This window comes from Dryas octopetala, chromosome 1 (genome assembly GCF_963921425.1).
Source record: "Dryas octopetala chromosome 1, drDryOcto1.1, whole genome shotgun sequence".
NCBI classification, from domain to species: domain Eukaryota; kingdom Viridiplantae; phylum Streptophyta; class Magnoliopsida; order Rosales; family Rosaceae; genus Dryas; species Dryas octopetala.
In genome coordinates, this window is record NC_141366.1 from 15,273,582 (window position 1) to 15,301,541 (window position 27,960).

The window sequence follows — 27,960 nt, forward strand, 5'->3', positions numbered from 1 at the left end:
TACGTAACACCAAGCAACAATGTTATTGCCATTCACAAACAATATTTTTCTCATATAACTTAGGAAAAACTTTCTTATCTTTCTACATGGTGTTTCCACAAGGACCCATCCCAATTAAGTGCTTTAAAATTAGTTTTTCTTCAGCGCTTGAAAATTAACTTATTATTCTAAAACCATAAGTATAAGTGTATAACAAATAAAATATTTTTCTCAATAAGATTTGTTAAATTAAATAAGTCTAAAATGGGTCCTGCTATTCACTTATTTCACAAAAATTTCATGGCTGGTAATTTTTCAAGAAAAAAGTGGGTAAAGGCCAAAAGGGTACTTATCAGAATTTAATATTTTTAAAATATATACATTTATCTTTAGAAAAAATAAATAATATAATTTTGGAATATTAAATTTGTAATTAAACAAAATTGCCTTTGTATTCTATTATTATTTTTCTAATGAAAAAAGCGTGACGACCCGCACGCGACACGCACGTGACGACTCATTCAGACCGACTTAATTTTGAAATCGCACCGACCTTAATTAAGTAACCCAGCCCCTAATATTTCTAACCGCTAGTTTTAGATTCCCCGCTATTGGGCGCAACTCACCGCCAAAGCAACGACCAAGTGAAAGCGTCGTCTTGAGCGGCGAAGAGGAAGCCGAGTAGTCTCACCGACAATGCTTTGGGTGTCGATGATGAAGATGACGATCCCACTCAGCCCCCAGCTGCCACGTGTGCTCTCAGCCGGTGCTGTCCCTCCCCCACCAGACCAAAACCCCAATTGCCGGTACTTTCATATATTTTATAGGGCTTTCTGTAGTCTTTATACAGTAATTGAAGTCTAGGGTTTAGATTACACGAATTTTTTTGATTAGGGTTTTCTTATCTGACAATTTGCCATTCAATTGTTTCGAGTAGATTGCAATCCAACTTGACTGGAGGATAATTGAGGAGCATTGTGAAAACCCCCTTTGTTGCATCAGGCCTAAAGTTTGTTCCTTTTCCAGGTAATCTCGCCAAATCTTTTTGGGTCTGGACATAAATATTTTACTCCTTGTTTATCTTCTAGTTTCTTACTTGTTCCTCAAATGTAGGTGATGATGCATGCGGAAGATTATGTTTGTTTGGGTTATCTATTTGGTGAAAGATGTAAAATTGCTCATATATCTGACGTTTCACGCTTTCCTGCAAGAACAGAGTATGGTGAGTGTTGATTGGTTTCTTGTGCTTTATGGGTATTTCTTATTACTGTTAAACGTTAATGCATATTGTGAATCTCCACATTGTTGAAGATTAATCTTTTATATGATATTTTGTGTGAGTCTCTGTATAAATTAATTAGTTATGGAAATCTATAGTTTGACAAAATTCTCCGAATGATGGGGCTCAATCTTGATTAAGGGGAATCTGAACCTCATTACAGTATTTGAAGATAAGATGTTTAGGATCACCCCCTCTTAGAACTTTTTTATTTTGGGGGTCTTTTTTGTAAGAAAAATGTTTATTTAAGTGAATCAGTTTTTTGACTGCAGGGATTGTTCTTAAGGAGCAGCATTTCGTAGAAACTTTCTCACCCTATAGTAGGGAGGATTGTAAAATGTATGTTTCTTTTTCTATTTTTAATTGGTCATTGAACTTTGTCTTTTTGTTTGCATAACCATGTGGTAAAACGCTCTTGATTGTGAACTGCTTCTTGCGTTGAGGCATGGATGCTGTACTGTGAGGACACTGTTTATGGGTAATAGAATGGTTGAGAAGGGTAGTAAGTAGGATCTTCTAATATTATCTGTTAAAGTATGAAGGGTATCTGGTTTTGAATTCAGTGAGGAAATAAGTTGAGGTGATCATGGTGAAAAGATCTTTCCAGGACATCGAATCTTTGGGAACCCCCCCCCCCCCCCCCCCCCCCTAAATCTGATGTGCTTTGTCGTTTACAAAGTATTCCTTTTGTAAAAAAAAAAGAAAAGAACATATCTAAGGATTTATATTATAGCCTATTTTTGCAGTCATTTCAAAAGATGAGAGCTGGACAGTTGGATCTTTTTATCTTGGACACACTATACAAGGTCAGTAGAGATTCTGTTTCAATATGTGCAGTTATGTGTTGTTTGGGGCTGATGAACCATAAATACTTTAACTTGAATTCTCATTTAAAGTGGGGAAAATGTAGTCTGTTTCCAGTAATTCATATTTTTCATAATCTGCTTTGCCTTTTGCTCTATCGCAGAATGGCTCCCATAATACTCACTTTTGCTTCCCACATGTTTTGTTTATGTACTAAAAATTATCTGCATTTGTTCATGTCACTTTACTAGTATTTTTGCAGATTCTTCAAGCTGTGAAGAGGATGTGTCCAAAATAAGCCCTGTTAGCTGGAACAACTCTTGAGTTTGATCACCACAAGGACAATAAGTTTTTATGGAATGGTATAGAAGGTAATAATTACTATCACTTTCCTTTATCTAATTGGATGATGGTCCCAATGATTCTATGGCATTGGCATTAATCTTCTAGATTTAGAGTTGAGACTTAAGTGGAATAATGGTAATATTTTGTAATTGGCTTCCTGTATAAGCAAGTGATATCATGACGTAAGAAACTCATGTTTTCAGTTTTTTTTGTTTGCATATAGGGAAGGAATACCAGTGAAGCTTGTCCATGTTGGTTTGAGAATCCCCATAGACCTATGATAAGGTGTGCAAGCATTCTCAGAACTTTTTTTATCTTGTAATTTGTGAATTTTTTAATTATTGAAAATACATATTTGAAATGCAAAGATTACTGGAATTTACTAAAATGGACAAATAAAAGATGAAAATATCTGTTTCTCGCAATTTATAATGTCTAGTTTGTTTTATGCTTTTTTTTCCCCTTTCTTTTTGGTTCTCCTTTCTGTTGGTCTGCGACCCCCCTTCAAACTTTCTGTGGATGCTGCAATTTATAATTTGTCTAGTTTGTTAACTTGCCGTGAAACTTGCGTTGTTATATCATTTTACAAATCAATTATGTACTAGACATGCCCATGATTTATGGTTGTCTTGCTTCATTTTTTTTACTCAATGCGAAGCCTCAATTTTTGTTGCCATAATTCATGGTTGCCTTGGTTATTTTAATGTCTGAATTTTTGTTGCCTCGTTATATTGTTGCCTAAATTAATGGCTGCCTTAGTATATTTTTGCTTGAATTAGTGGTTGCCTCAGGTATATTGTTGCTTGAATTAATGGTTGTCTCTTTATATTGTCGCTTGGTAAATAGTTGGCTTGGTTATATTGATGCCTCAGTTGTATTTTTGCCTTAATTCATGGTTGCCTCAGTTATTTTAATGCTTCAATTCATCGTTGCCTCAGTTATTTTAATGCCTCAATTAATGGTTGCCTTAATTCATGGCTGCCTCGGTTATTTCCAGGTCTCGATTATGGTTGCCTCGGTTATATTGTTATCTCAATTCATAGTTGTCTCGGTTATATTGCTGCCCTAATTCATGGTTGCCTTGGTTATATTGGTGCCTGAATTCCTGGTTGCCTCGGTTATATTATTGCCAGAATTCCTGGTTGCCTCGGTTATATTATTGCCTGAATTCCTAGTTGCCTCGGTATATTGTTGCCTCAATTAACGGTTGCCTCGGTACATTGTTGCCTCAATTAACGGTTGCCTCGGTTTATTGTTGCCTCAATTAACGGTTGCCTTGGATGCCCCGATCATTGTTGCCTTAATTAACGGTTGCCTCGGTACATTGTTGCCTCAATTAACGGTTGCCTCGGTTTATTGTTGCCTTAATTAACGGTTGCCTTGGATGCCCCGATCATTGTTGCCTTAATTAACGGTTGCCTCGGATGCCCCGATCATTGTTGCCTTGGTTATATATATTGATGCCCCAATCATGGTTGCCTCGGTTATATTGATGCCTCGATTATGTTTCCTCGGTTATATAGATGCCCTGATTATGGTTTCCTTGGTTATATAGATGCCTCAATTATGGTTGCCTCGGTTATATAGATGCCTCAATTTTGGTTGCCTTGATTATGGTTTATGGTTGTCTCGTCTATAAATGCCTCAATTTCTTGTTTTTTTTTTTTTAAAAAAAAAATACATGCCTATGCGTCGGCTATGATATATTTGTTGGCTTTATTAACGGTTGCCTCGGTATATTGCTGCCTTAATTGACGGTTGCCTCGGTATACTGCTGCCTTAATAAACGGTTGGCTCAGTATATTGCTGCCTTAATAAACGGTTGGCTCGGTATATTGCTGCCTTAATAAACGATTGGCTCAGTATAATGCTGCCTTAATTAATGGTTTCCTCGGTATATTGCTGCCTTAATAAACAGTTGCCTCCGTATTTTGCTGCCTTAATAAACGGTTGCCTCGGTATACTACTGCCTTAATTAACGGTTGCCTTGGTATACTGCTGCCTTAATTAACGATTACCTCGATGTATTGCTGCCTTAATTAACAGTTACCGCGGTATATTGCCTTAATTAACGGTTGCCTCGGTATATTGTTGCCTTAGTTAACGGTTGTCTCGGTATATTGCTACCTTAATTAACAGTTGCCTCGGTATATTGTTGCCCCGATCATTGTTGCCTCGGTTATATATTGAAGTATTGAAGCCCCGATCATCGCTAACTCGGTTATATATATTGATGCCCCAATTATCCTCGGTTATATTGGTGCCTCGATTATGGTTGCCTCGGTTATATTGATGTACCGATTATGGTTGCCTTGGTTATATTGATGCCCCGATTATGGTTGCCTCGGTATTATGGTTTCCTCGGTTGTATAGATGCCTCCGTTATGGTTGCCTCGGTTATATAGATTCCTTGATTATGGTTTATGGTTGTCTTTTCTATAGATGCCTCGATAATGGTTGCCTCAGATATATTGATGCCTTGATTATGGCTGCTTCGGTAATATAGATGCGTCAATTATGGATGCCTCGACTATCTAGATGCATTGATTGTGGTTGCCTCCACTATATAGATGCCTTGATTATGGTTTATGGTGGCCTCATCTATAGATGCCTCGATTATGGATGGGGCTGTCTTGGGTATTGATGCCTCAATTATGGTTGCCTAGGCTATTGATGCCTCGTCTCAAAGGGAAGATTCTTTTAATTTACCTAATCATTTGTATATACTTTGCTGGGTTAATTATAGCCTTGGTCCTATTTTTTATCTCGTTTCTTTAACACTCTCTGAGTTCTGGTTTTGGATGGTCTCTGAATGGGATTTTGTTTAGTTGTCTGAGGAGACTTTCTTCTATGGTGTGATGTGTGCTTAGTTTGAGGTTGATCATAATCTGATGGTGAAGGGATGGTGATGTTGCTAGAATTTCATGAAAGAGTTATGATAGTGAGGAAATAGAAGAGAAAAAATGATTCTTTCTTTTAAATATGGGAAGACCATTTTACCCCTTAAATTGACAGAATATCGGACTGAAGTGATGGAAAGGATCGAAGTGGAAAACATGGAAAAGTTAGAGGACTTAGAATTGAAAAACGAATTGGAGGACCAAAGTGGGAATTGGGGAAAGTTTAAGGACCATGACTATAATTAGCCCTACTTTTTTTGGATTGAATTAGATAGACAATTTTGACAAAAAACCAAACAGATTTATGGTTGTCTTGCTTCGTTTTTTTTACTCAATGCGAAGCCTCAATTTTTAATGTCTTGGTTATTTTAATGTCTTGGTTATTTTAATGCCTCAATTTTTAACCAAACAGATTTATGGTTGCCTTGGTTATTTTAATGTCTCAATTTTGGTTGCCCTCGGTATATTGTTGCCTAAATTAATGGCTGCCTTAGTATATTTTTGCTTGAATTAGTGGTTGCCTCAGGTATATTGTTGCTTGAATTAATGGTTGCCACTATATATTGTCGCTTGATTAATGGTTGGCTCGGTTATATTGATGCCTCAGTTGTATTGTTGCCTTAATTCATGGTTGCCTCAGTCATTTTAATGCCTCAATTCATGGTTGCCTCAGTCATTTTAATGCCTCAATTAATGGTTGCCTTAATTCATGGCTCCCTCGGTCATTTCCAGGTCTCGATTAATGGTTGCCTCAGTTATATTGTTATCTCAATTCATGGTTGGCTTGATTATATTGTTATCTCAATTCATGGTTGTCTCGGTTATATTGCTGCCCAATTCATGGTTGCCTCGGTTATATTGCTGCCCCAATTCCTGGTTGCCTCGATTATATTATTGCCTGAATTCCTGGTTGCCTCGGTTATATTATTGCCTGAATTCCTAGTTGCCTCGGTATATTGTTGCCTCAATTAATGCATGGTTGCCTCAGTACATTGTTGCCTCAATTAATGGTTGCCTCGGTTTATTGTTGCCTTAATTAACGGTTGCCTTGGATGCCTCGGATGCCTCGATCATCGTTGCCTTGGTTATATATATTGATGCCCCAATCATGGTTGCCTCGGTTATATTGATGCCCTGATTGTGGTTTCCTCGGTTATATAGATGCCCCGATTATGTTTGCCTCGGTTATATAGATGCCTTGATTATGGTTTATGGTTGTCTCGTTTATAAATGCCTCGATTTCTTGTTTTAAAAAAAAAAAAATAGATGCCTATGCGTCGGCTATGGTATATTGTTGGCTTTATTAACGGTTGCCTTAGTATATTGCTGCCTTAATTGACGGTTGCCTCGGTATACTGCTGCCTTAATCAACGGATGCCTCGGTATACTGCTGCCTTAATAAACAGTTGCCTCGGTATAATGCTGCCTTAATTATCGGTTTCCTCGGTATATTGTTGCCTTAATAGATGGTTGCCTCGGTATATTGCTGCTTTAATAAACGGAACGGTTACCTTGGTATATTGCTGCCTTAATTAATAGTTGCCTCAGTATATTGCTGCCTTAGTTAACGATTGTCTCGGTATATTGCTGCCTTAATTAACAGTTGCCTCGGTATATTGTTGCCCCGATCATTGTTGCCCCGATCATTGTTGCCTCGGTTATATATATTGAAGTATTGAAGCCCGGTTATATATATTGAAGTATTGAAGCCCTGATCATCGTTGCCTCAGTTATATATATTGAAGCCCCGATCATTGTTAACTCGGTTATATATATTGATGCCCCAATTATCCTCGGTTATATTGGTGCCCAATTATGGTTGCCTCGGTTATATTGATGCCCCGATTATGGTTGCCTCGGTTGTATAGATTCCCCCATTATGGTTTCCTCGGTTGTATAGATGCCTCCGTTATGGTTGCCTCGGTTATATAGATTCCTTGATTATGGTTTATGGTTGTCTTGTCTATAGATGCCTCGATAATGGTTGCCTCAGATATATTGATGCCTTGATTATGGCTGCTTCGGTAATATAAATGCGTCGATTATGGATGCCTCCACTATATAGATGCATTGATTGTGGTTGCCTCCACTATATAGATGCATTGATTGTGGTTGCCTCCACTATATAGATGCCTTGATTATGGTTTATGGTTGCCTCATCCATAGATGCCTCGATTATGGATGGGGCTGTCTTGGGTATTGATGCCTCAATTATGGTTGCCTAGGCTATTGATGCCTCAATTATGGTTGCCTAGGCTATTGATGCCTCGTCTCAAAGGTAAGATTTTTTAATTTACCTAATCATTTGTATATACTTTGCTGGGTTAATTATAGCCTTGGTCCTATTTTTTATCTCGATTCTTTAACTCTCTCTGAGTTCTGGTTTTGGATGGTCTCTGAATGGGATTTTGTTTAGTTGTCTGAGGAGACTTTCTTCTATGGTGTGATGTGTGCTTGGTTTGAGGTTGATCATAATCTGATGGTGAAGGGATGGTGATGTTGCTAGAATTTCATGAAAGAGTTATGATAGTGAGGAAATAGAAGAGAGAAAATGATTCTTTCTTTTAAATATGGGAAGACCATTTTACCCCTTAAATTGACAGAATATCGGACTGAAGTGATGGAAAGGATCGAAGTGGAAAACATGGAAAAGTTAGAGGACTTAGAATTGAAAAACGAATTGGAGGACCAAAGTGGGAATTGGGGAAAGTTTAAGGACCATGACTATAATTAGCCCTACTTTTTTTGGATTGAATTAGATAGACAATTTTGACAAAAAACCAAACAGATTTATGGTTGTCTTGCTTCATTTTTTTACTCAATGCGAAGCCTCAATTTTTGTTGCCTTAATTCATGGTTGCCTTGGTTATTTTAATGTCTCAATTTTGGTTGCCCTCGGTATATTGTTGCCTAAATTAATGGCTGCCTTAGTATATTTTTGCTTGAATTAGTGGTTGCCTCAGGTATATTGTTGCTTGAATTAATGGTTGCCACTATATATTGTCGCTTGATTAATGGTTGGCTCGGTTATATTGATGCCTCAGTTGTATTGTTGCCTTAATTCATGGTTGCCTCAGTCATTTTAATGCCTCAATTCATGGTTGCTTCAGTTATTTTAATGCCTCAATTAATGGTTGCCTTAATTCATGGCTCCCTCGGTCATTTCCAGGTCTCGATTAATGGTTGCCTCAGTTATATTGTTATCTCAATTCATGGTTGGCTTGATTATATTGTTATCTCAATTCATGGTTGTCTCGGTTATATTGCTGCCCAATTCATGGTTGCCTCGGTTATATTGCTGCCCCAATTCCTGGTTGCCTCAATTATATTATTGCCTGAATTCCTGGTTGCCTCGGTTATATTATTGCCTGAATTCCTAGTTGCCTCGGTATATTGTTGCCTCAATTAATGCATGGTTGCCTCAGTACATTGTTGCCTCAATTAATGGTTGCCTCGGTTTATTGTTGCCTTAATTAACGGTTGCCTTGGATGCCTCGGATGCCTCGATCATCGTTGCCTTGGTTATATATATTGATGCCCCAATCATGGTTGCCTCGGTTATATTGATGCCCTGATTGTGGTTTCCTCGGTTATATAGATGCCCCGATTATGTTTGCCTCGGTTATATACATGCCTTGATTATGGTTTATGGTTGTCTCGTTTATAAATGCCTCGATTTCTTGTTTAAAAAAAAAAAAAAAAAAATTGGTATAATGCTGCCTTAATAAACAGTTGCCTTGGTATAATGCTGCCTTAATTATCGGTTTCCTCGGTATATTGTTGCCTTAATAAATGGTTGCCTCGGTATATTGCTGCTTTAATAAACGGAACGGTTGCCTTGGTATATTGCTGCCTTAATTAACAGTTGCTGCGGTATATTGCTGCCTTAATTAATGGTTGCCTCAGTATATTGCTGCCTTAGTTAACGGTTGCCTCGGTATCTTGCTGCCTTAGTTAACGGTTGTCTCGGTATATTGTTGCCTTAATTAACAGTTGCCTCGGTTATATTGATGCCCCGATTATGGTTGCCTCGGTTGTATAGATGCCCCCATTATGGTTTCCTCGGTTGTATAGATGCCTCTGTTATGGTTGCCTCGGTTATATAGATTCCTTGATTATGGTTTATGGTTGTCTTGTCTATAGATGCCTCGACTATATAGATGCATTGATTGTGGTTGCCTCCACTATATAGATGCCTTGATTATGGTTTATGGTTGCCTCATCCATAGATGCCTCGATTATGGATGGGGCTGTCTTGGGTATTGATGCCTCAATTATGGTTGCCTAGGCTATTGATGCCTCGTCTCAAAGGTAAGATTTTTAAATTTACCTAATCATTTGTATATACTTTGCTGGGTTAATTATAGCCTTGGTCCTATTTTTTATCTCGATTCTATAACTCTCTCTAAGTTCTGGTTTTGGATGGTCTCTGAATGAGATTTTGTTTAGTTGTTTGAGGAGACTTTCTTCTATGGTGTGATGTGTGCTTAGTTTGAGGTTGATCATAATCTGATGGTGAAGGGATGGTGATGTTGCTAGAATTTCATGAAAGAGTTATGATAGTGAGGAAATAGAAGAGAGAAAATGATTCTTTCTTTTAAATATGGGAAGACCATTTTACCCCTTAAATTGACAGAATATCGGACTGAAGTGATGGAAAGGATCGAAGTGGAAAACATGGAAAAGTTAGAGGACTTAGAATTGAAAAACGAATTGGAGGACCAAAGTGGGAATTGGAGAAAAGTTTAAGGACCATGACTATAATTAGCCCTACTTTTTTTGGATTGAATTAGATAAGACAATTTTGACAAAAAACCAAACAGAGGGACAATTAGTCTTCCATTAAGTTAAAAATTAGAATGCTATATTTTCATGCTGCAAATGCTTGACCAATACCGCAAACTTCAGTGTGGTCCTAAATCTTGAGACGTTGATCCTCGAAGGTTGTTAAAAATTATTAGAGCTTCAGCCAACAATTGAGAATCTCCAAAAGCTCGTTTTATTGAATCTGAAAGGTTGTGAAAGTCTAGAGAGCCTACCCCACTCCATCAGATTGAAATCTCTTAAAATTTTGATTCTCTCGGGATGTTTAAATCTCAAAACAGTTTCCAGAGATTGTAGGAGATATGGAACCTCTCCATAACTATTTGCCATTTGGAAACTGAGAAGATCAAGTAGTTTGGAGTCTCTCCATAACTTTCGAAGAACCAATGAAGAATTCAAGTGACTACATGATCATGGAGGATTCATTTGGCTATCTTATATACCACGACAATGGTTTCAATATGATCATCATTTAAACGACTGTAGCCTCTTGGAGGTGCAAGTGACAGTGAAGGCTTGTGGGCGCAAAAGTGTGGTCTATGTCTTGTATAGCAGGATGATGAGGAAGTGTTTAAGACGCTCTGAATCATCAATTTATCATGCACTCGTTAATGCTTGCAATCAAAAAACAAATGAATGATGGTGAGGCTGAATATACCATGACAATGGTTTCTACATCATGCATGGAGGATTCATTTGGATTCAACTATTCAAGTGACCCAATGTTGCCAAGCCTAAGGAGAAGGGTAAACGAGTCGGGAATGCTCTATAGAAGAATTCCAGGCAGACAGTTCACTATGGTTGTTGTTTGAGTTAATATGAAAAAAAAAAAAAAGAAGGCAACAATGAAAAAACAGGTCGCTATTAAAACTAATGTGTTATTTGGAATTGTTTTGAAGTAGTATATTAGAAAAGGTTGTGTTTGTTGGAAATCAAGTGGTGTGTATTGTACGTCTCTGAAATAAAAGCTGAGAGAAATAAAAGCGAGCATTCTGTATATGATGTCCTCAAAACCAAACGTAATTTTTCCTTCATATATTTTGTTCTTTTCATTTCTTGATCTAGTATTTGCATGAATCCTCGTAGAATTAGAGAATTTTTTATTCTTGGTTTTGCTAATATCTAGATCGAGTGAATTTATATTTGGATAATGGTATAATACATTCAACTTATGTGACAAATTAACATGTGATTATCTGATATTCTAATTGGGTACACAGATTTAAAATCTCTAGAATTACTCTCACTCGAATACCTAAGAAAAAAAGTTGGCTACGAAACTAAACCATCCCATTTCAACTTTTGCTTTTAACAAATTCGAACAACGCCTTGCACTCTTCGATAGCTCTTGCATCCACGCCATTCCTTACCAAGGGTGGAAAGAACAGCCACGTGGCGGTGACCATCACGAACCCGATGGTCAGCGGAATAGACACGACCGAATGCAATTGCCACCTTGCACTTAACCCCTTTTTCACGCCAACCTCCACAACCACACACATTCCTTGAAGAACAAAGTACCACGTAACCTCCCATGTGGGAGTCACACGTGTCATGTAGAAAAATATAAGCTCGTGCATCAAACCGGATACTAGGAACAATGCCAATACGGCCGGAAGTGGGGCCCACTTGCCCCCTACGAATGTCTCCGTAGCTGATCGGACGGGTTTGTATATGGTGTGGCGCAGTATCTTGGTTACCACGAGGTTCCACCTCCTGCCCCAGAAATCTTGCAGTGAAGTGGAAAGGTATGGCTCATCGGACGGTGATTCGAGCTCAAGCCCAAAAATGGCTCGCAATACAACGTTGCCCAAGCCCACGATTATGTCCACAAAAAGATACAACATGCAGCAATAGAAGCCCAATAAAAGTTTTGGGTGCACATAGTTTTTGTAGTCGCTTACAGCAACAGCCATAGTTAAAAGCAAAACTTTGGTAGGCAAATTTAGAGGCAATTTAGGGGGTTTGGGATTTGGGCCAAGTGGGAGTCCTTCATCTTGCTTGATTTTGATTGGGAGGCAAGAAATGAGGATGAAGAGAATGAGGGACTTTTGTGGTGGGTCAGATGAGAGTGGGCCCAGCCCAAATGAGAAGAGGAGGAGATTGAAGCTACCAACCCAGGTGATGAACAAAGCAATGACCCCAGCAGGGAGGGCAGTGGAGAGAGAGAGGGGGAGGATGGTGAAGAGGTAGAAGATAGGGAGGAGAGAGAAGAGCCTGAGTTTGCCTTTGGGAATGTTAGAAGCAATGAAATAGGTGTAGCATAGAGATGCCAAGATGGAGAGGCATACCTTGAAAATACCCTTCATTTCATCCTCTATTACAATCATTGATGCTGTTTTGTGTGATCTTCTGATACGTTGCTTACCCTCACCCTTTCTATCAGCTTATCTCATCAGGAGACACGATTTGTGTCCCAAGTTGCTTAATTGGATACTATTAATAAGGTTACCTTTTTCTTGGTAAGGGGAGAAATACCAGCCTAGCTTACTAACCCCCCCACCCCCTTTCAAAATAAATGTTATTTTTTAACTGGACTAACAAAATCAATATGACTCACGAAGAAGGCTTCATCATCAAAAGTGCAACGCAATTATGGTCTTGGTCAATAGTGGTAGTAGTGGACGTAGAAGGCTTCGTTTACAGTGATCATCAGTCTTATTTAGCTCATTTGACTATTATTCAAAGCCATCTTTGTTGAACCATCTTGCGATTGTGCTGGATCACAGGATCAGCATATATAATTTGCCTGCACCAAATTTTGAGATCCTCATTTTGAACAAGAAATTTTTGGTCGGTTAAATGTATGAGGGACAATAAAACTCACCAACGTTTTTCCACACGCGGCTGACTACTGTGCAACTTTAAACCAAAGCCAAAGATAGAGAAAATTAATTTGTCAAATTTATTGCTAGGATGAGTGGAATCAAGTTCAAATATCCTTGTAATAAAACAAATAAATATTAGTAATGAAAAAATAAACAAATACAAAAGAATAATTTAGTGAAGATACGATAGGGAAAATTTGCCCCCCCAAAAAAAAAAAAGCTTAAGTAAGTATATTGGAAGGGATGAGTAAAAGTTTAGATTCTAAGTAGGGTCTGGTTAATTTGTCATTTTGAGTATGTGGTCCTTCAACATTGACACGTACGGCTCATTCTTTGGCAAGATTTGCACTATCATATATGTTCTTCTGACCCCATCTCTTTCTTTTGTAAGGAATCTTTTGGATTTTTGGTTTGAGTCATAATTTCCTTTTAATTTCTTTTGATTTCCACTCAGTTATTGGGTACTGCAATGCAATTATGCAAACGTGAGAATGCGCTTTGCACTTTCCACGTACAGCAAATTAACTTTGAAGCTGGAAAGCAATTAATCAGAGCAAGAAAGCGAGAAGCTGCTTAAGTAATTGCTAGGACGTTCAATTAATTTCTCATTGTTTTTCCACATACCTAGTTACTTTCCCTAAACGTACGAAGCTGTTTGCTTACAGATACCACTATTAACCAAGAGATCCAAATACAACCTGATCTCGATCGCGATCATCGCTCTTATCGATCAATATTGGCTTCCGCATCATGTACTTCATCAGTCTTCTCCTCCTTCTTCTTGTTCCTTCTTTTCTTCTTCGTTTGCTGAATTTTCTTCTGGAACGTCCCACTCCTACTCATCAGTTTTCAGCTGATGCGGATACCACCAAACAAATAGTATCTGCATTTCTATAAATTATCTGCATTTCTCATATCCACATTAAGGGGTTTCTCTAAATTTGGAGATGGGTTTTGAGGTGCCTTGTGGTTTGGGCCAAGTCGGTGTCCTTCATTTTGCTTGGTTTTGATTGGAAGGCAAGAAATGAGGATGAATAGGAGGAGGGACTTTTGTGGTGGGTCAGATGAGAGTGGGCCCAGCCCAAAAGAGAAGAGGAGGAGCTTGAAGGAACCAACCCGGCCAGGTGATAAACAAGGCAATGACCCCAGCAGAGAGGGCAGCGGAGAGAGAGAGAGAGAGAGGGAGGGTAGTGAAGAGGTAGATGATGGGGAGGAGAGAGAGGAACCTGAGTTTGCCTTTGGGAATGTTAGAAGCAATGAAATAGGTGTAGCATACAGATGCCAAGATGGAGAGACATACCTTGAAAATACTCTTGATTTCATCCTCCACTGCAATCATTGATTGATTTTTGCTGTGTTTTGTGTGATGATCTTCTCGTAGGTTGCTCACCCTCACCCTTCTATTGGCTTATCTCATCAGCATACACATTTTATGTCCCAAATTGCTTGGATATAATAAGGTCACATTTCCCTTTCTTTTTTTCTCTTTTTTTGGGTAAGGAGGAGAAATACCAACTTTAACTAAACACCCCACAAATGTGCAAATATTAAGGTAACACACCTTTAAAGGGGATGCAAGTGGCAACTGCAAGATTCTCTTAATTATAAAAAGATTCAATAATAAAAAACATTCTCAGTCCCACAAGAAAAATAATAATTAATTACCACTCTCAGACATGCAGTGCCATTCTGGCCTTGGTCATTTGAATATTATTATTCAGAGCCATCTTGTTGGACCATCTTATGTTTTCTAATCATAAAGTCACCGGCCTATATGTCTACTATATATATGAGTGCACCTAAAAAATATATACAAATGAGTTTTTGCTTGCAATAGGGAGCATTTTGCAGGCTATAATTAATTGTTTAGTGTTGTCAAACAGTAAATCTAAATCAAACAACAATATTATCTACTTTCCCAATGAAACAACCGAAACGTTTTATTTTGCGAAAGTGTAGAAGATATCAAAATAAAAGTACGGAAGTGTATATTAAATAGCTTTTGTGCCAATAATGTTGACCTTGATAAAATCCAACATAATTGCATACTCTCCTATCGCCTTCTCATCAACACCGTTTCTGAGTATCTGAGGGAAAAACAGCCAATTGCCAGTCACAGCCAAGAACACCAATGTCAACGGCCCGGAAACCCAACGGTGCAACTTCCACCTGCCGGTCACCGCCTTCTTTACCTCCACCTCAATTACCATGCACACTCCTTGTAGTATGAAAAACCACGTTACTTCCCACGTGGGAGCCACACGTGTAACATAATAATAAATCACTTCGTGCATTAAACCCGAGACCGCAAAAACGGAGATCACAGCTGGGAGTCGGGCCCACCGAGGCCCAACTATACGCGTAGATATACGGCGTATGGGGTCGTATGTAGTGGGCCGTAGAATGTTTGTGACCATGAGATTCCACCGACGGCCCCAAAAGTCTTGAAGTGACGTGGAAAGGTAAGGCTCGTTGAACTGTGGCTCCAGTTCAAACCCAAAAATGGCTCGAGCTGGGATTGCACTTAAGGCTAGGACAATTTCTAGACCAAAGTACATATGGAAACAGTACAAGGCCAAGATCACGTATGGGTGTAAATGTTGTCTATGGTCATATGTACAAATGATCATACCCAAAAGCAAGGCTTTTATGGCCAGCAAAATTGACTTATTGGGCACTTTTGTGACTGTTTGACCAATTGGGTCCACAGATGTTCTTAGTTTTTTGGTGGATTGGTGAGATGGGTTTGTGTTATTTTGGGTGGTTAGGGGCTTGATATCTATATTTGGAGGTGGGTTTTGTTTGATTTTGATGGGAAGGCAAGCTATGGCAATGAAATGAGAAAGTGATGGTGGGGGTGGTGATAAAGGACCAAGGTCAAAGGAGAAGAGGAGGAGCTTGAAGATGCCAAGCCAAACTAGAAAGAAGGTAGTCGGTGCACCAAGATGGAATGAATGGAGATTCAAGGGGAGGATGATGAAGATGTAGAAGATGGGGAGGAGAGAGAGGAGCCTCAACATGCCCTTTGGGATCAATCGTGCTACTATGTAGTAACAATAACATAGAGATGTGATGGTTAGGATCCATACCTTGATGAAGTTGTTGATTTCACCATCATCCATTTCTTGATCTTAATTCCCTTTCTCTTCTTCTCCCTCAATTTCGTTGATGCAGCTGCTTCCCTAGATATATAAGGATGTGGACATGTGGTTCGGCTCAAAGGGTTTACAATTATTCTATTAACTAAGGATTAGATGGATTTGGTAAGGTTGACTGATGATGAGGCAATGAATTATATACTGAATTTTTTTTTTTTTTTATAGGACTCGAAAATCCATTTCCATTCATACCCAGTTGCACTTTTTCTCTTTTGTAGCTCCTAGTTGCTCTTTATAGATTAATATATAAATAATTATGACAGTTTTCAACACATCCTAACATATTTCAAAACATTTATAAAAAGTGGACAATGCTTGCCTCAGACCCTGTCTACTTGGCACAATCACAACCACTCATCTTTTTTTTTTTTTTAAGCCAAAAAACCTTTAACCCCAGTGAAAAAAACTTTTAACCCAACCCCTCCCCCCCCTCCCCCGGCCACCCTCCCCCTTCCCGCGCCAGTAACCTCCCCCCCTCTCTTTCCCCGCACTAGCAACCTCCCCCCAAGGGTTTAGGCTAGGGAGGAGGTCGTCAATGCGGGGAAAGAGAAGGAGAGCTCGCCGGAGCTGGGAAAGAGAAGGAGGAGGTGGAGGGGTTACCGGCGCAGGGAAAGAAAGGGAGAGAGGGTGGTCGGTTTGGGTGGGGGAAGGGAGGAGGGTCCGAGCTACGTGATGGGGGGGGGGGAGGGGTTGGGTTAAGGGGTTTTTTTTTTTTTTTTTTTTGGGTTAAGGGGTTGTTTGGTTTTTTTTTTTTTAAAAGGAGAGAGATGAGTGGCTGTAACTGTGCCACGTAAACAAGGATTGAGGAGTTCCTCTATAGTCTGAGGCAAGCATTGTCTTACATTTTTCTATTTCTTTAAAAAAAATCTAAAAAGTTAATTTCTTTTTATTTTCCAAAAAAATAAAGAAAAAGACAAGGCATGAAGGCCAGCACATCGGTGCTGACAAAATATGGACCTCAAAATTTGTTATAATTTGAAAATTTCTTTAACCATCCAGCCAAACCAACTGGTAGTCTAGTACTAAGCTAGACCTCATAAATTAAAAAAGCTTAACGGGGAAGACTTGAAACTCCATGCCTTAACCTACTCAATTAAAAGGGAATCTAAATGTCAGTAACCCCCAAGGCGCGCACCCCAAATAAATTTTGCACTGTACAATTAAACAGATGCATACAGCTTACGCACAATTTGCTCAACACCCAACCTAATTTTTTAATGGACCCATCAAATTTCTACAACAAAATATGAACCCTGAAAACCCATTCCGCCGTGTGTTTTGAAGATGCCAAAATGGAGTATAATCAAAACAAAGTTGGATACTAAGAAAGATGCCAACACGGCTGGAAGTGGGGCCCACTCGGCCCCCCAAGAATGTCTCTGTGGAGGACCTGACATGTTTATATACGGTGTGACGCATCATCTTGGTTAGCATGAGGTTCCACCGTCTACCCCAAAAATCTTGCAGTGATGTTGAAAGGTATGGCTCATCGGACGGTGATTCGAGCTTGACCCCAATAGTGGCTCGCATTATACCATTGCCCAAGCCCACCATTATGTCCACAAAAAGATACAACATCATCAAGATGGTGGTGGTAGGTTGTTTTGCCACGAAAAGAATTGTCGTCTAGATTCTTTTTTTTTTTTGGCCAAGTGTCGTCTAGATTCAATAACCTCTTCTTGCTCTTCCTCGTCTTTTTCAACATTTTTCTTTATTTTCTGATCAGCTACAGGCGTCATCGTCATACAAATATCGCCGAAAGAGGAGAAGCATATGGTTGAATTTATGGTCTAGTTGTCGAATATGCGGTCGATCACCAGAAGAGGAGAAGTAACTGGTCGAATTTATGGTCTAGTACTTTATCGAATGTGTGGTCTACATATGATATATAAAGGGTATTTTGATCCGAACAAATGTAAAAAGGTAAAAAAAAACTTATTTGGGAGAAAATGATAAAAAAAAAGCTTATTGCATATTAAAAAGAGTTATTGAATTAAATTATTCATAATTTAGAGAGAGAAAAAAAGAAAGAAATGAACATGGGAGAGAGGGAGCAGCGGGTAAAAACATAAATAGTATTAAAGATGGACATGGGTGAATTATTTATTTTTAATTTTATTTAGATGTTTTGTTTGTTGAAAATATAAGCTGATGTATAGCTGTCAGTGCATGATTGGTTTTATAGTATTAAAGAATTAGTTTTTAGTCAGCCAATGTTTGGCTGACACGTGATATTAATTGTTTGAATAGAATTGGTTATGTTAGTGTTAGCAATTGGTTTCGTTAGTCGCCTTAATCATTTTTGTATAAAAGCTATAAGCTTGTTCATTGATTGTAACACAACGTTCATTTTAATAGAATTACATTTTGTTCACTCAAGCTTTTCTTCTTTTCTCTCTTTCTGGTAGCTCGAGAGACTCTGTGATCATTGTTTAACAAAAGGTACTTTAGCTAAACTAAATTTTGGGGGAATCGAATCCTTCACTGTTTCCTAATCTTCATCACCACTTGAGCTAATCTCTAAGGTTTATGTTTGTATTATTTTGGATGGTTAAGGGTTTTTCAATATTAATTCATTTGGAGGGGATTTTAGACGTGAGTGTTGTTTAATTTTGATGGGAATATGTATGTGCAAGCTATGGAAATGAAATGAAAAAGTGTTAATGGTTGGGGCGGTGATAAAGGACCACGGTCAAAGGACAATGAGGAGGAGTTTGAAGATGCCAAGCCAAACTAGGAAGAAGGTAGTGGGTGGTGCACCAAGGTGGAATGAATGGGGATGATGGGAGGATGATGAAGAGGTAGAAGTTGGGGAGGCGCGCGAGATTGTATATGGATTTTTACTATTTTACAAGTCCGGATTGCATATGGATTTTTATTTTTTCATTGATAAAAGTGGATTTATATATTCACTAGAAGGAAAGCCCAAATATTGCCATTAATTACAACTGTAATACACACAAATAAGTTAAATAACAACAAACAAAGTTCAACATAAAATAACCCAAACAAACCAACAGAAAAAACCAAAAGTTCAATAGTCACATAACCTAGAACAGGCCCAAAACACAGTAATTAACTAGCTTAAGCAGCAGCAACTTGGAAATTGCGTAGTTCTTCTGGCACTTGTTCAATTCGTGAGCAGCCTGAGAGGTCTAAATGTTTCAAAGATGTCAAAGTAGAAATGACGCTTGTAAGACTGAGAAGCTCCTTGCAGTCTCTCAGGCTTAAAAAGGTCAGGCCGCTCAAGCGATGGATTGACATGGGCAGCTCCTTTATAGCCGTCTCGTCTAAATGAAGCTCCTGCAAAGTTTTCATGTTGTTTCCCACAATCTCCGGAAACACTTTGAGTTTCGAACATCCTGAGAGCTTAAGAACTTGGAGAAACTTCAAGTTGCAGATGGAGTCGGGAAGGCTCTCCAGACTTTCGCACTCTGTAAGATCCAGTACTTTTAGCTCTTTCAAAGAAAGCAGCTGCATGCATGCATGTTTCGAAATTAAAAAGAATAATATTAAATAGACCAAATTAATTAATAAACATTCGAAAGCATGAATGAAGTAAATTAACATATATAATCGATCTTACACTTTCATTCGATAGCTGTTTAATGCGGCCTTTAGGCATTTTGAGTTCAACAAGTTGATCTAGTTGAAAACTTGAGGGCAGAGATTCTAAAGGACAACTGTGCCATTCAAAAAGCCGTAACTTTTTCGAAAGAGACAAAGATTCAAGCTTCCATCCAGAAAATTTCACATTACGAATCTTGAACAATCTTAAATTCTCCATCTTTGAGAACGGATCAGCCTTCAACTTTATCTCATCTTCATTTGCATGCAAGTTTAAGAATATGCCTTCAACAGCATTTGTTCCCTTCACCAAAACCAAAACATATATATATATATATATATATATATATATATATATATTCTATGCCTGTATCCTTCCACTATGCTTAGCTAGTCAATCAAATAGTATTAATTAGTACGTATATTAGTATTGGAATTTTATATATGCATATATGGCTTCATCATTTAATTACACTTTATTGGATTTCCCAAAATTGTAATAGAAAGTCGATGGTTTCAATAAAATTTTGTTCTTTGAGGTCTTTTCGATCTTTCTTTTTCTGCATAAGTGGGCCCCATTCTATATATATATATATATATGATTATATATTTATATGTGGTATAACTAGAATTAGTCAATGTCTTACCTTATTATCTGTGAGTACATAGCGAGCATCATGACAAAGCCACGTCTTGTTGTTGCTTCCTAACTCATCATAAGCATCCTCATAATTAATCCACAACCTGCTGCGTTTTCCGGGGTCATTAGAAGATTCTTGACGGACAATATGCCAACCCATTTGCTGTAGTAAATCATGCATCCACAGTTTATTTCCTTCAATTACTTCGAGTAGAGATTTACCAATGAGGGTACTAATGCCGTTTTCTGGATAAAAGTTAGCTAAAATCCTTTTCACACGTTGTTGTTCCTCCCCCCTGAAGAAACATGCAATGTCCAAAAAGATTTTCTTATCCGTATCCTTTAGTCCATGATAGCTTAATTGAAGCACACCAAAAATTTCATGGTCAGGATCATCAGCAAGTCTAACCAATGCTTCTTCCCATTGCGTTACGTTTTTCCCATTCAAGTCGGTACCCACAACTTCAACAGCCAAAGGAAGCCCAGCGGCATATTTCACAAACCTGTTCACCAGCTCTTTATATTCATCTGGAGCACTGCCTTTCTTGAAGGCTTTCAGACATAAGAGCTTAAAAGCTTCATCCTCTTTCAGTTTCTCAACCTCATAAATGTTTTCATTTTGTACTCCACATTTCTTCAATGTGTCGTAATCTCTAGTTGTGATAATCACTCTACTCCCTTGACCCAACCAAGGAATATAACTATCCCCTTTAGCATCCTTTCTAGGTACTAAATCTGTAATTTGTTTTAATTTGTCAATATCGTCAAGAATGATGAGCACCTTTTTGCTACGCAGTCTTTTCCCTAATTGGATTCTCCACAAGTCTTCAGTCTGTATATTTGCATTTTCATCCAGCAAGCTTTCATAAAGATACTTCTGCAAGTCAACTATACCATGTTTTTCGGATTCCGCTCGAACATTCGCAACAAAGGCTCCAGCTTCAAATTTGTCATGGATCCTTTTGAAAATTTCTTGTGCCATAGTTGTTTTACCAGATCCCCCCATCCCCCAAATCCCTATGATGCGAATATCATCCGACTTTAAATCCAAGTGTTTATCCACCTTCTGTATACGAGAATCCATTCCAACTAAATCCTTGTTTGCAGTTAAGAATGTGTAGTTCAATGTCTTTGAAATCCGTCGGACTATTTTCTCAACAACTCTTGATTCATAACTGTAAAAAGGATACGAATAATTTGATGTAAGCAACCATACGTTGTGAATAAAAAAGAAAATTACAAAATTCCAAATGTGCCAAATATGTAAACATAACAACTTTTGAGACTAGGCTAAGGTTTTTGAGTCCTTCTACTTAGTTTGATCCGTCACAAGCCAGGCTCGCCCGTTTTAGATCTTATTTCATTCAACTCGGTCCTCTTAGCAAAACTTAATATCATCCAATGTTGTTTGACTATTGAGTTTTTTTTGTGAAAAGAGCCTTAATTAAATACATTTAATATGTTTTCCAAGAACAAAATACATTTAATATACAAGTAATATAGAGGCTTTAATTTTAGGAGCAATTCTTGGGTAGGGCTGCCTGACCACGTGTATTGTACGATCATTCTTTACTATGACGCCATGTATACTGTTTATTTTTAAAAAACTATACATTTTACTTAAAATAAGCATAGACATGTGAACATATATATAATTAGAGATCTTACAAGACTTAACTAACCTACCGAAAAATCTCTCACTTTTTAACCTTTGTCTTGTACGATCATGTGTATTGTACGATCATTCTTTACTACAACGTCATGTATACTGTTTATTTTAAAAAAACTATAAATTTTACTTAAAATAAACATATACATGTGAACATATATATAATTAGAGATCTTACAAAACACAAGAGTACAAGACACAACTAACCTACCGAAAAATCTCACTTTTTAACCTTTGTCTTTTTTTTTTTTGGTTTGGTTAAGGAAAAAAAGACTCATTAATTAATTTAGAAAATTAGGATTAATTACCCATGCAATATCAATAGTTTTTCAACAAAACAGTAAGACATTTTGAATTATGTCATAAATCAATTTGATATCACTACAAGAAAAATGTCGATAGATATCAGTCGTGGACTGATATCTATTTGGGTAGCCGTCTGATATAGGGTGTCGTGATATCTAATGTATGGTATTTTAGATATCAGTTTTAAACTGATATGTAAACATTGTTTATTATATCATTTTTCTTTTTCAACCTGATATCCTAAATACAAAATGGATATCCAATTTGATATTATTTCTGATATCTATAAAATCCAAGTACCAACAGAATTGGTAAATAGATATCGTATTGGATACTAATACTGACATATAACTCGATAGCAATATCAGGTTTGAGGTAGAATATGATATAAAATTATAGTATCAATATCAGGTCTATAGTAGAATCTGATATATATAATCTTGATATCAATATCAGGTATGGAATAGGTTCTGATATCTAAATATTGTTTTTATATCAGATATGAGACAGAACCTGATATCAAAGCGTTATAAAATATCAATTATTCACCACTACAAAATAGCAATCAGACAACGGATTTTCACCGTTGTCTGAGTTTATAATTTACCGTCGTCTAATCGAGTGATGTCTATTCATACCCCCAATAGACAACGGATAAAATCCGTTGTCCTGGTGCACCTACACAACGGTTATAGATGTACCACCGTTGTATATATAACCTTTAAAATCAATGATTTGAAGGATACCGTTGTTGAGTGCCAATTTAAACATCGGTTTATATATAATAACCGATGTGTATATATATGTTAAACAACGGTTACCTTATGTAAATCATGAGTTTTACAACTATTTTAGATACAAACACGAGGTGAAATACCCATGAAGACAACGATTTATTGATAATAACCGTTGTGTAGGCTATTGAAAATAGGTATACTGCCATGTCTATAGGTCTTTCATACTACGGTGTTTACATGAAACCGTTGTATGAATGCATTAAAAACATCAGGTTTTAACCATATAACCGTTGTATATACTTATTTGGTACATCGGTTTTGAGTTAGAAACTGTTGTATGAAGGCATTTAGCACAATGGCTTTTTAAGGTTTGTATTGTATGCTTATGGATTAGACAATGGTTTCTGATATTGAACAATTGTAAGTTAAGGGTATAGACCACGCTTTTGATCGAAAAACTGTTGTATAACGTGCCTGTTTACATCTATTTTAAGAAGCTCCCAATTGTCTTTGACCACAATGCAATTATAAACAAAGATGCACAATCTGATGAGATAGATTGTTTTGGTACAACCATTGTTCCAAATTAATTCCTTTCATAATTAACATTCCTAATAAATTATACATTTACAAAATACCATTTACAATAATAAAGAATTGAAATTTATAAAGTACCAAATAATATAAAATATTTCAAGGTAGTAATTGTATATATGCCTTAACCCAATTCCATTTACAAAACCAACCATGCCATACACAAAAATCCTCCATATATGCCTTTCCAAAATATCAAGCATCAATCTAATCTACCAAATTGCTGCCATATATCAAAAATATTATCCAGCAAAGCTAGCCTATCAATCATTAATATCCCCAAGCTAATCTAACAAAGTAATCAATCATATATATACTCCAAGCTAGTCTAACTAAACACAAGGCCTACAAAATCAAGTCAAAAAGGTGTCATATATGCAATAATCCAACATTAGTCTACATATACTGCCCCACAAAGTTTGCCCATTTAGCCCGGACTTCATTGATATCTAGCTTCTTGGGTATAAGTGTTGTCCTTCCTCCGCTCCCACTGAAACAAGGCAAAAAATGGAGTACTAATTAACCCAAAATGCAGACAGTCCAGTAGAAAGAAAAAAAATAAAGAATATGCCCAATAAGGAAATATAATATATGATAAAATTAAAACTTCTACTCATTAATTGCTTCGCATAGAATGAACAACTTGTACCTGCATTGCAAGATATTGAGGACAATATCATTAGGATCAACTGCACATGACCATTCTGCACAACCCATGTCCTCTCTTCTTCCTCATTTCATAAACAAAAGCATCAATTTCCATTTCCCATATTGTTCAAAGGCACATAATAATCCTCCTACAATTGAGTAGGAAAATAAAGCAAATGAATTCTTTCACTTAACAAAAAAAATCAATAAAGCAATAAGAAACCATATCATTTCCAAAAAAGCAATAAAATAATGGAACTCACTGCCACAGCATGTTTTACCAAATTGTAAAATATTATAAGATGAAGAGATCATTCTCTAAAGCACACAGTAGTGAATGACTTATTAAAAAAAATGAGTCATTATATCCAAAAGAATAAAAACAGTATATGAAGCAATATGGTTCCTTTACCTTCTTTACAATCTTGTTCACACTTTCTTTTTGCTTGATTCCCACTATAATGGCCAATAAGTTTGTTGATGACTTTGAGTTCTAAACAAAAGGAGTGCAGACTGCAGAGCATACATCAACATTCAAATCACAGTGAGCAGTAAAAAATTGCATTACTTACAACCCTATTCAGTGCATATCCACTGTAAATGCAGCTAAATGAGATTAAATTAAACCCAAGTATCAAATTCTCAGGCACCCTAAAAAGTTATATTATCACTACAATCAACATATAAATATTGGCTCACCTTTTTATGGGCCCCATAATTGTTGCAGTCTGCAGAAAATGTACTCTCATCAGTAAGTAATTAAAATAACCAAAAAAATAGGTGCTAACAACATCTTACTTTCTAGTAATAGAACCTCATTAAATCACATTACTTCTACATGGCTATTTGGCAAGGAAACATCATCGTTTAGTACTTGGATTTAACCAAAATTTAGACTTCTAAGCTGTACTCTGGGCTTGCAAAGCTACAATATTTGGGGGGGCAGAAAAAAAAAAAAAAAAAAAAACAAAGTACAGATTACTTTGTAAAGCAACATGAAAATTTTACAAACAGTCGGAAATAAACCTATACAAAGAAGAATTACATGATCTTAGCTGCATTTGCAGTACATGTACAAATAATTTTGGGATAACTAAACAAAACCATCATAAAAATCCAGAGATTTAAGGTCTGATGGGTAAATAAAATTGGAGAAAAAAAAAAACAGAAATAAATAAAAATTGCAGATTACCTTCAAATGAGATCCTAGAGCAATCAACCTACACACAATCCGTTAAGAAACCAAATGATTCAACTGAAATCTGAAACCCAAAAACCAAACTAAGAAGCAAAATTATAGGCCTCGACCCTAGATGATATATTGATAATATTCCAGCATTAAACCTTCATGCATTCTCATTAATATATGCCCATAGTATACCCATAGAAAACAAGCATACATTTACAATCACTACAAGAAAACTGAGCAATGGCAACCTACTTTTTACCAACTCTTTTGGACACTAACCAACCATTTAGAGTTGCACAAGGGATTACCAACGCTGCAGCAACACTTAAGCCAAAGGATGCAGCAACAATGGCAGATTGATACTCACAAAGATGAAGGCAATTAAAGGACCTATATAAACTTGTTCTTACTTATCAATCATCTCATTTCCTGAAATAAGATGTACAATGCTAACAGTAAACATCTAAAAAAAAGAGAAATCATAAAGAAAGTTAGACCATTACAAAGAAACACATGCAAAAGAACTGAGCATGATTTTGGGGCTGTTTCTCTTGTTCTCCTTTTCTTCTTTTCTACTACATCTTCTTTGGGATTAAGTCTCAAAGAATGTTGAACAATTTAAATTCAGTTTTCGTATTGAATTCAGATACTCAGCCCAAAAAATTAACTTGAACATCTATATACTAAATAATGTCATTATGGAAATAAAAAGTCTGGTCATCGGGAGTGAGAGCAAACAGAGATGATTGGAGGGACACAATTATGCACCAATTTAACAAAGAAACATCACATCATCATTAACCATGAGGTGAGCTACCAGAGAGTACTACTTGATCAAACCTTGATCCCATGGAATGTGAATTATGATAGTGATGACTCTATCAATCTTTATGCCTTACCAGTTATTGAATCAACTAGTTGACTCTAAAACACTTGCTATGTGGTCTTATACACTATTATAATCCTTGATAATTTTGCATATTTACAGAATTTGAACAATGTGAAACTTAAGAGTAACAATGGCAAATTGATACTCACAAAGATGAAGGCAATTAAAGGACCTATGTAAACTTGTTCTTGCTTATCAATCATGCCATATCCTGAAGTAAGATGTACAATGCTAACATTAAATGGAAACACAAAGCTGTACTTGCTAAAAAAGTCACCCAAGACAAGTAAAGTCATCCAAGCCACCACCAACAAGAGCATGGTGCAAAGCACACAGCTGTACCTGCTAAAAAAAGAAGGAAAACGATTATGGTAATCAGAAGAGGTAAAACCAGTTAAGAAAATCAAGAAAACATCACACTATTCAAGATGCAAAAAAAAAAAAAAAGCACAAATGATGGCATAATTACTTCAAGCTTTGCAGAATCTTGAATGTTGTTGACTTAGAATCTCGTTGTCAACAAACCCTGTTGCCAAAGCAATTTTGGCTTCTTCTTTGCCTACAAAAGAAGCATCAAACAATAAACATACTCTTATGTCATCCTCATCACTACATATATACCCAAAACTGAAATAAAATTCATACTTCCTCTGCATATGCTTATCCCAAATAGAAATTAAAAACTGAAACCTTGCACAAATCATACCCCAAAACTGAAACCCAAAAATCAAAATAGAAATTTAAAAACTCATGATAGGATTTCCTTACCTCAAGCAAGCACAATCAACAGCCTATACCAAAAATATAAAATTAACACATAAAAACTACACAGAAAACTAAGTTAAAAACTGTTAAATAAAGAAAAGAATTGAGGAATAAGAAAACAACACCAAATATGGTGGTGACAGTAGGGCGGTGGGTCGCATCAGTTCCTGTAGAAACATTAAATGAAAATGAAATTTTTTATATTACAAACATAAATAATAGAAACCCAAAGAACTAAAAAAAAAAAAACAAAACACAAACCAGTATATATGCTCCTGTTGTTATAATATAACTGCAATAACTAATAAGTATATATGGATCTGAAAAAAAAGTTATTTTTAAATGGATGGCACTCAATCTAGGAAAATATCATAACAAGAGAAATAAGAAGCAGCAAAAATGCTTACGCTGCCCATTGCACCCCATAGCTAGCAAATACTGAGGAAATGGGAGTCTCCGAATCTATGGCAGAAAAACATATTTACATCAAAATAAAAATTAAAAAGAGAACACCAAGTTTTTTTTATCTAACCATCACACTCAAAACACGAACAGGGAACCCTTGTTAGGCAAATCAGTTTTGTTTTTTCCAGACCATCATAGACCACAAAAGCCCCAAACACCCCAACTCTCTTAACCCTAAAATTGCAAAATCGATTTAAGTTTTGAAAACCCTAACCTGTCACAAGAAAGAACGCACCAAATAGAAGCTTCCTTCAAGCTCAGATCCACAATGCTCCATCTTTGGAGTTCCATTTTTACGCTTCAGAGAGAGGGAGGGAGGGAGGGAGGGAGAGGGAGATAGAGAGAGAAAAAGAGAGAAAAAGAGAGAGAGAGAG

General features: G+C 36.9%; 2 protein-coding genes, 2 long non-coding RNA genes and 1 pseudogene across 16 annotated transcripts in view; 1 reads left to right on the forward strand and 4 right to left on the reverse strand.

The window, feature by feature from the left end:
• The first annotated feature begins 588 nt into the window (after positions 1 to 588).
• On the forward strand, positions 589 to 5,389 carry LOC147298388 (uncharacterized). Its single transcript, XR_015120027.1, has 7 exons — positions 589 to 785; positions 917 to 1,005; positions 1,093 to 1,201; positions 1,531 to 1,597; positions 2,005 to 2,064; positions 2,325 to 2,433; positions 2,631 to 5,389. It is a non-coding gene; the product is annotated as an uncharacterized LOC147298388 (long non-coding RNA).
• A 5,807-nt stretch (positions 5,390 to 11,196) lies between these two features.
• LOC147298389 (putative long-chain-alcohol O-fatty-acyltransferase 5 pseudogene) lies at positions 11,197 to 16,064 on the reverse strand (annotated as a pseudogene). The gene is made up of 3 exons (XR_015119714.1): positions 16,049 to 16,064; positions 12,959 to 12,993; positions 11,197 to 12,880 (listed from the first exon to the last, which is right to left on the reverse strand). The product of XR_015119714.1 is annotated as a putative long-chain-alcohol O-fatty-acyltransferase 5 pseudogene (transcript).
• LOC147298390 (long-chain-alcohol O-fatty-acyltransferase-like) lies at positions 13,530 to 16,493 on the reverse strand. The gene is made up of 2 exons (XM_086228391.1): positions 14,260 to 16,493; positions 13,530 to 13,778 (listed from the first exon to the last, which is right to left on the reverse strand). The coding sequence occupies exon 1, from the start codon at positions 16,079 to 16,081 to the stop codon at positions 14,951 to 14,953; it is 1,131 nt and encodes a 376-aa protein (XP_086084517.1). The 5' UTR covers positions 16,082 to 16,493; the 3' UTR covers positions 13,530 to 13,778; positions 14,260 to 14,950.
• A 2,544-nt stretch (positions 16,494 to 19,037) lies between these two features.
• Positions 19,038 to 27,960, reverse strand: part of LOC147298391 (disease resistance protein Roq1-like) — a 36,607-nt gene continuing 27,684 nt past the window's right edge. Inside the window, exons 2-4 of the mRNA XM_086228845.1 lie at positions 20,332 to 21,499; positions 19,704 to 19,988; positions 19,038 to 19,591 (exon numbers count right to left, since the gene is read on the reverse strand). Coding sequence (XP_086084971.1) covers positions 19,202 to 19,591; positions 19,704 to 19,988; positions 20,332 to 21,499 — 1,843 coding nt within the window. The 3' untranslated portion in view covers positions 19,038 to 19,201. The remainder of the gene's footprint in view (positions 19,592 to 19,703; positions 19,989 to 20,331; positions 21,500 to 27,960) is intronic.
• LOC147298392 (uncharacterized) lies at positions 23,878 to 27,912 on the reverse strand. 12 transcript variants are annotated; one of them, XR_015119829.1, is made up of 10 exons: positions 27,801 to 27,912; positions 27,529 to 27,583; positions 27,247 to 27,288; positions 27,125 to 27,147; positions 26,826 to 26,915; positions 26,506 to 26,570; positions 24,978 to 25,006; positions 24,691 to 24,791; positions 24,280 to 24,427; positions 23,878 to 24,120 (listed from the first exon to the last, which is right to left on the reverse strand). It is a non-coding gene; the product is annotated as an uncharacterized LOC147298392 (long non-coding RNA). The 12 variants fall into 12 exon arrangements; XR_015119830.1 differs by lacking the exons at positions 27,125 to 27,147; positions 27,247 to 27,288; positions 27,529 to 27,583; positions 27,801 to 27,912 and having other exon boundaries at positions 26,826 to 26,984; XR_015119828.1 differs by lacking the exons at positions 26,506 to 26,570; positions 26,826 to 26,915; positions 27,125 to 27,147; ... (1 more) ...; positions 27,529 to 27,583; positions 27,801 to 27,912 and adding exons at positions 25,471 to 25,498; positions 26,618 to 26,682.

Coding starts and splice junctions, on each gene's coding strand:
- LOC147298390 (XM_086228391.1), bottom strand. CDS start 16,081: ATGGATGATGGTGAAATCAACAACTTCATCAAGGTATGGATCCTAACC.